The sequence below is a fragment of the Protomyctophum parallelum genome (genome assembly GCF_964188405.1).
Source record: "Protomyctophum parallelum genome assembly, chromosome: 8".
In the NCBI taxonomy this organism is placed as follows: Eukaryota; Metazoa; Chordata; class Actinopteri; order Myctophiformes; family Myctophidae; genus Protomyctophum; species Protomyctophum parallelum.
In genome coordinates, this window is record NC_139703.1 from 17,535,536 (window position 1) to 17,543,573 (window position 8,038).

General features: G+C 45.1%; 1 protein-coding gene across 1 annotated transcript in view; it reads right to left on the minus strand.

Moving 5' to 3' along the window:
- LOC310862936 (A-type voltage-gated potassium channel KCND3-like) overlaps positions 1-7,587 on the minus strand; it is a gene marked incomplete at both ends in the record, with an annotated part of 123,558 nt that extends 115,971 nt beyond the window's left edge. Inside the window, one exon of the mRNA XM_083771059.1 lies at positions 6,479-7,587. Coding sequence (XP_083627185.1) covers positions 6,479-7,587 — 1,109 coding nt within the window. The remainder of the gene's footprint in view (positions 1-6,478) is intronic.
- Between the last annotated feature and the right edge of the window lie 451 nt (positions 7,588-8,038).

Here is an 8,038-nt window from a genome sequence, read left to right on the forward strand (position 1 = left end):
CCCCCCCCCCCTCCCCAAACCACTGGACAGAAAAATCACACCCATGTGAATTGAGGGGCGTGCTTATCATCAGACACTATGCCCATTTGCTTACACATTGTCTAAGCAAATAGTTTCTAAGCACGTTAAAATTCTCCATTCATTGTCAATGGGAGTTCAATGTTTGTGTAGGAAAATAATAAAGAGTAAGCCGATTTGCTCAGACAATATGGCGTAAAATTCTCCATTCATTGTCAATGGGAATTTAATGTTTGTGTAAGACGAATATCTACACTAATAGCTGAATAATAGGAGGGGCTAGTGCCTCTCAAAATAATAAAGCTTAATTTCCAACGAGAATTGGGAAGATGTGATCTCCCTGATTCCGTGCCCGTGATACGAGGTGAGAGGGCGCGTTTTGGACTAACTGTAGTCGTGAGAGGCAGGCTTTGGTAACGTCAACATAAAGTGCATTACAGCAGTGGTTCCCAAAGTGGGGTCCGCGACGCATAGCCAGGGGGTCCGCGAAATCTTAATTTTTTTGCCAGTGAATTATGGTATGTGTGATATGTGAGCTTACCATAATCACAGTAATCCTTAATCATATTCCATTATTCAAAGGCCTTTGGATAGAAATAAAACAGACCCCCTTTCCAATGGCATTCTCGTCTTTACACGAGAATGGTGTTCATAGAAAACGGCAAAATAAAGTATCATTTGCTGGGGTCCATTTAGACGAGAATGGTGTTTTCAGGAGGTGAAAACGCAACAAAGTGAAACCACCTCCCTGAAAAACTGTCTTCCCCCCAAGGGGTACCTGGGCCAAACATTTTTGGGGTTTGGGAACCCCTGCATTACAGTACGTTCAATATCAGAAACGGTTACAGCAGACTTGACTTTGGCTAAAAGCCTCAGCTGATAAAAGCTGGATTTAACAACAGGCTTAATCCGTTTGTCAAACATAAAAGCGACTGTCCAATTTGACACCAAGGGTAGTGACCACCATAAAGGCTGTCTATCACTTCGCCTCTGAGAATAATAGATTTTCCTCTCTGGCTGTGCTATAGGGGGGCCACTTAACACCAACACTAGGAGGACGCAACAATCGGTACCATTAGGCAACAGTTTCTGTCGTGTATGAGAGATAGATCAGCGAGGCAGAGAAAGAGAGAAAGAGAGATAGAGAGAGAGACACAAAGGGACAGATATTTCACCCATGCAATAACCTGAAGAGAGAGACACTGCGCAAAAAACAAGGATTAACAAGGATTAACCTAATAAAACTATTACATTTACAAAAGTATAGCTATGCTTTGCGTCACCAGAGCGAGCCACACACTTCCTTTTTTTGCTCAGCAAGTAGGATATGTGGTGGGAGAATAGTGCTTGATGTCTTTGCGGGGCTGCCTGGAGCCACACATGCAGTCATATGAGCCAGGCGGCATGGGTTTGTAAGGCAAGCAAGCGCTCCCCGCCCCCAGTACAGCTACAGAGCTGCGGAATCAGCAGGGAATGATATTAAGTGATTGAAGGTGTGGTTTATCGGTAACCACGGTAACCACGGTCACGTGGCGGTAACCAGCAAATCAGAATAAAGTATTGGGACTAACCGTTTTAGAAAATGATTTTTTCCTCTACATAAATACAAGGTTGTCTTATTTAGGTTTCATCCTGTGTTTTTTGTGAGATTGCTTTAAATGAGCGTCTGTCACAGACATACACAGAGTTCAGTCAGGAAACCTCAGTGCAGTTGCTGCCGGCCCTTTAATTGCGCCTTCTCAGCATCATGTTCACATGATTCACTTCATCCAATCACACACTCATTCCATCTTCATACCGGCTATTTAAACTGGAAGTTTGCACTGCTCATCCTGCTTGCTGCTGCATTTACTGATACTGCTGCGCTGCTGTCTGCTTAAACTTTAGCTGCTCACCCTCCTCCATCCCAGCTAACACCTGTCGTTTTGGATCCGCTGTTTAGGTATGGGGAGTCCTTATGGTTGGGACTGATGCGCTTGATCTCAGTACCTAAAAGCAGATCCAATTCATCGCCAAACTACAATAAATATATTGCTCATTTGTATTCAATAAATGTGGCCAAATTTGACTGAGGGACTTCCATTGGATTTTTTGGAATTTTCATTTTGTCATGTCATATGAAGGGAATGGAAGCTTCAAATTGACATATTGGTTGTTCAGTTTGACCCACCAGTTTTGGAGATATGGCTTATAGAGTAATGTCTTGCAGAGAAACAGTGAGTTGAGAAAACAGGCTTGAAAGGTTCATTTCTGTGTAACATTACACCTAGATACATGTTTAAGCATTTATTTCATATTTCGATTTCAGCTCTGACACTTATTTCAGACATGCTCTAGTATGTGAAGAGTCTGCCTGTGCTATTAACTAAATTCTCCTCTGGTGAAAAGCTGGAGGTTGCGTGATGGCAGGCTCTCAGTCAAAAAAATATATTTCATCCATTCTTGAGTTGTCCTGACTGAATAAATTTAAGGTTACATTTCAAATTTAAAAAAGTAGCGTGTAATGATGCCATGAGAATTGTACTCAAAAAGCCTAGATGGTGCAGTGCAAGTTAAATGTTTGTGGCTGCAAGAGTCAATACTTTTCAAGCTGTTCTCAAGAACTTCATGCATAGATTCATGTGTCGCTTGGATGAGTCTGTGAATAGCATCATCATCAGTATAAATAACCCTGTCAAAAGTTGCACTAGATACTGTTTTTCATTGGATGTATATTGTATTTTGTATGTTTTTCTATGGACCCTGAGTCTGCAATAAAGGCATTCATTCATTCAAATTGGATTATTATTTAAGAAACTCAATAAATGAAATGGGACAATACTCCAACACACATAAAACACAAAGATTCAGCCAACATTTTCTATGCTGCATACTGTAGGTCAAGGACAAGAGCGCTGTGTCTCCAGACGAGCTGACTCTGGTTCACAACCTCAGAAAACTGATGAATAAGAAGATGAATAATAATATGGACTTCAAATATGTCAGTGCCTGGACTGCTTCGACGGAACAGGATCTGATCGGTCCAGAGGACACTTGCCTCAGGCAACTTCCACACTCTCCTCATCTCATGCAAGGCATTCCAGGCAACTTGCCTGGAATGCCTTGCATGAGATGAGGAGAGTGTGGAAATCTGACATTGGGAGGAGGCCTCAAGAGGTGGCTGTGCATAGCTAAGTGGACTCAGTACTATTATACTGCATGTATGGGGCCGAGACATGGACTCAGTACTATTATACTGCATGTATGGGGCAGAGACATGGACTCAGTACTATTATACTGCATGTATGGGGCCGAGACATGGACTCAGTACTATTATACTGCATGTATGGGGCCGAGACATGGACTCAGTACTATTATACTGCATGTATGGGGCCGAGACATGGACTCAGTACTATTATACTGCATGTATGGGGCAGAGACATGGACTCAGTACTATTATACTGCATGTATGGGGCCGAGACATGGACTCAGTACTATTATACTGCATGTATGGGGCAGAGACATGGACTCAGTACTATTATACTGCATGTATGGGGCAGAGACATGGACTCAGTACTATTATACTGCATGTATGGGGCCGAGACATGGACTCAGTACTATTATACTGCATGTATGGGGCCGAGACATGGACTCAGTACTATTATACTGCATGTATGGGGCAGAGACATGGAAGCTCACGGTACAGCAGGAAAAGGCTGGTGGCTTTTCAACCGATTGTGAATGAGGGACCATGCACCACCCTGACTTAGGACCACTGTTGTGTTGGATGGGGACATGTTCTAAGATTAGTGCTTTTGTAACACTCGCTATATGCATCGGATCTCATGTGTATACATTATATACTGTACATCCCACTGTTTCTCAACCAATGTTCCATTGACTACTAATAATTTCCTAATAATAATGACTCAACCAGACAATCCGGTGCACTTCCCCCTCTTGAGATTCCAACTCCCTTTTTCTGTTTTCTTGACCTCCAACTTGTCAGTAAATTACTACATGGACAGTCATCATAGGTCACCAGGTCATTCAGTTAACTGTTGGAAGGATTCTTTTTTTAACCCATTCTGGGCTGGAACCCCTTTTGGCGTTTTAAGCATCATGTTATAATTTAGCTATTGAAAAATAGCAGATCTACAAGCTCATAGCGTGGCACAGAGTGACGCGCTACGAGCTTGTAGGTCTGCTATTTTTGAAAAAATATGTGTGGCTGCAAGAGTCAATACTTTTCAAGCTGTTCTCCAGAGCCAACCCGAGGCACAGCCAACCGCCAACCCGAGGCCCCCAAAAAACCTGATCGGAGCTGCTCTAGAAAGAGGCTCATCACCACCTACGTAGACTGCAGCGCGACAGCTGAGCGACAGTAACAACACTGCAGAGCTCCAGACCCTGATGCCAGACAGGAGCAGAGCCATCTAATAGAAGAGTTACGAAGACCCTGATGCCAGACAGGAGCAGAGCCATCTAATAGAAGAGTTACGAAGACCCTGATGCTAGACAGGAGCATAGCCATCTAATAGAAGAGTTACGAAGACCCTGATGCTAGACAGGAGCATAGCCATCTAATAGAAGAGTTACGAAGACCCTGATGCTAGACAGGAGCATAGCCATCTAATAGAAGAGTTACGAAGACCCTGATGCTAGACAGGAGCATAGCCATCTAATAGAAGAGTTACGAAGACCCTGATGCTAGACAGGAGCATAGCCATCTAATAGAAGAGTTACGATATAGAGGGGGAAGAAATAGAGCGCTCGAGCGCTGTTCATGCAGCCTGAACTGAGACAAGCTGGAGTTGGAAATACATTGTTTTCAACGAGGACGGCGCAAACAAAATAAGAGCTATTGTAAGCATGTGTGCAACATGACAACTGTTTTAAAGTATTGTACAGTAACAACTAAAGTCTCTTTAATGTTTATGTTGTACTATTACTACAAAACAATCTAAAATAAAGGGATTTAAGATCATTAAAGCTGGGCTGTCCAATGCATTTATGACTACTTCCGGTCCAGGACTTGTACCAGACGTTGTTGTATATAGGTTGAAATAAAAGACGGGGAGCAGAATTATATTGTGTGTGGACATTCCACTTTTTCTTCATGTTATACACTAACAACCGACACATTTCTTTTAATCTGGCGTACTTTTGGGTGATCGTTCTCAGGGGAAAGGGCAGCGACACAGGGAGGGGCGGGGCGGTTGGAGCAAAGGGGACAGATCTTCAAATGAACGTCGCATTGAGCCTCCACACGTTGTTAGCTTGAAGATCTGCTCTTTTTGGCGAACGACACCGCCGTACTACAGAATATAAATGTAGGTATAGAACTGCGACTATAGAATGTGCACTTGCTGTATCAGAGCCTTGTCTTGATCACGATTGACCGGTCAAATTCTGTAGTCGCACCGGTGCTACAAATTGAAATTTACAACTTGCACGGTGCTATTTTTAGTAGCATATGAGAGACTAGTACCTAGTCGCACTGTCAAGCCCTGCTCGTACCAACACACTGAGAATATATTCAGTTTACGAAAACATCTTCTGAAGAGCATACAGTGCGTTTCTGTTCCATTCTCATATTGCAGCTTTCAACAAGGTAAAGTAGGCACCCACACGATCTTTAGTGATTTAAAAGCTGCCATTACAGAGTTCAGTTTGTGACCAGCTGTGTGTGTACAGTGTGGGAGTTCTAGAGCACAGCACAAATCAACAGGAGCATTTAAGGCCTATTCATACTCCAGTTTTAGGTGATAAGGTGACCACTGAAACGGTGGTTAGTAAAAACAGAGAGATGTGTTTGGGTGAGCGGTGAGTCGATTATGAATAGGCCTTTATGCCAGCATTTCTCTCAAATAAAATCTGTTTTGGAATGGAAGTGGTGAATAAACAAAAGTTTCAACAGGAAGCAAAGGTTAATGAGTAAATGACAATCTTGTCAAAAAGGAAAACAATACAAAATAAAAAATAAACACTAGAACTAGCATCATACTACTAATCACGTCCTCAGCGTACAGAGAAAGCTTCCATCTTTTCAATAGGCAGAGTCAAAACACTTAAAATCTGTTTAAGCACTAGCTCTGCTCCAGCACATCTTCTGTAGCCATGTCCTTATTTGGCCAGCTCTAACTCAGGCAAAAACCAAGAGCGTCATGAGTTTACACACTGGTAGATAAATGCAACAGTGGCTGCCATTACTCACTCTGGCAGTCTCACATAAGCTGCTGAGGAGTGAAGTACAGTATAGGGCTACGCTACTTTAAAATTCAAAGTAGTTTTCATTAAAAACACACACACACACACACACACACACACACACACACACACACACACACACACACACACACACTACACAATTTTATTATTGCAGTTATGATATTCCTAAATAATGTTTCTACAATATCCTGCAATGCATGCAAACACAATGACAGTATAGGGACAGAGTGTGTTTTTTTTTGGTGCTCACCCCAGCGTGGTCATGGTGACGATGGTGTACCAGAAGGAGGCGGGGATGCTGGTGAACTTGGTGGAGGAGGAGCCCTTCTCGGCGTAGAACATGACCGTGGCGAAGATGATGATGGCCATGGTGAGCGAGAAGAGCAGGAAGCCCAGCTCCGAGGCGCAGCTCTTGAGCGTGTAGCCCAGGATGCGCAGCCCTTGCGAGTGCCGGGAGAACTTGAAGATGCGGAAGACGCGGAAGACACGCAGCGTCACGAAGGCGCCGCTCACGTCCTCGTTGTCCGTCATCACCAGGCCGATGTAGTACGGCAGGATGGCGACCACGTCGATGATGCTCATCACCGAGCGCATGAAGAAGTAGCGGCTGGGCGCGGCGAACAGCCGCAGCAGGTACTCCACGGTGAAGATCATGACGCACGCCGTGTCCATGCAGAAGAACGCCACCGTGTAGCGCACCCCGCACGGCACGTCCTTCTGCGTGTCCGTGGCGCCGCACGGCACCGTCTCCACCACGTTGGTGATGACCGAGATGGCGATGAAGAAGCCTGTGACGTAATAGAAGACCAGCGCCATGGTGGAGGTGTGCGGGTTCTCGAAGGCCCGCCACATGGCCTCGCGGAAGGTCATGTTGGGCGGCTTGACGTCGCGGTTCTCCTCCTGGTCGTCCTGAAGCCGCTCGGCGTTCTCCCGCTTGCGGTCCTTGTACTCTTCGTAGCAGCAGTCGCCGATGATCTCGGGGATGATGCCGAAGAAGGCCAGCTCGTCGTCGTAGGCTGAGATGCACTCGTAGCGCGGGTAGTGGAGCTTCCCCGTCCGGTAGAAGTTGAGCACGCTCCGGAAGGTGTCGGGGTCCCGGTCGAAGAAGTATTCCTTGGTTTCCTCGTTGAAGAAGAACTCCTTCTCGTTGCTGCCCAGCAAGGTGTCCGGGTAACGGTCCAGGGTGTTTCGCCAGGTCTGGTAACGTCGACCGCTGACGTTGAGGACGATGAGCTCGTCCTGCCTCTTGCTGTGGTCCCTTATCGGGGCGACGGGCATCGGGCAGTTGGCTATCGGCATCCAGCCGATCGCGGCTGCCCTGGCAAAGGGCAGCCAGGCGGATACTCCTCCCCCGGCCATGATTTCAGTCTTAGAAGAAGTGGTCTACCTCCTCTGCCCTTCAGACTTCCTCAAATTCAACTGTCATCTATTAGGATAGAAATTAAACTGTCAAAAAAACAGGGAAATAGTGAATATGAGTTATGCACTGTGCCAATGCTCTGACACACACACACACACACACACACACACACACGTAAACTCAACTCTGACATTGACTGAAAGTCAATGTCAGAGTTGAGTTTATGTTTTCTATCGTACCACTCTCCATTATAGGCTACTGTACTGTCCGATACAGTAGAAATATCCTACTTCCATGCAGGTCAAGCCATTTGTGCCAGAAAAAAGCACAAAAGAGCAATGGAAAGGTGATTGACAGTATGCAGAATGGGTATAGGCTACATTTCAAACAAAAGCACAAGTCAATACTAAAACTGTTACTTTGTGGGTCCACCATTTGCAATTCATCAGA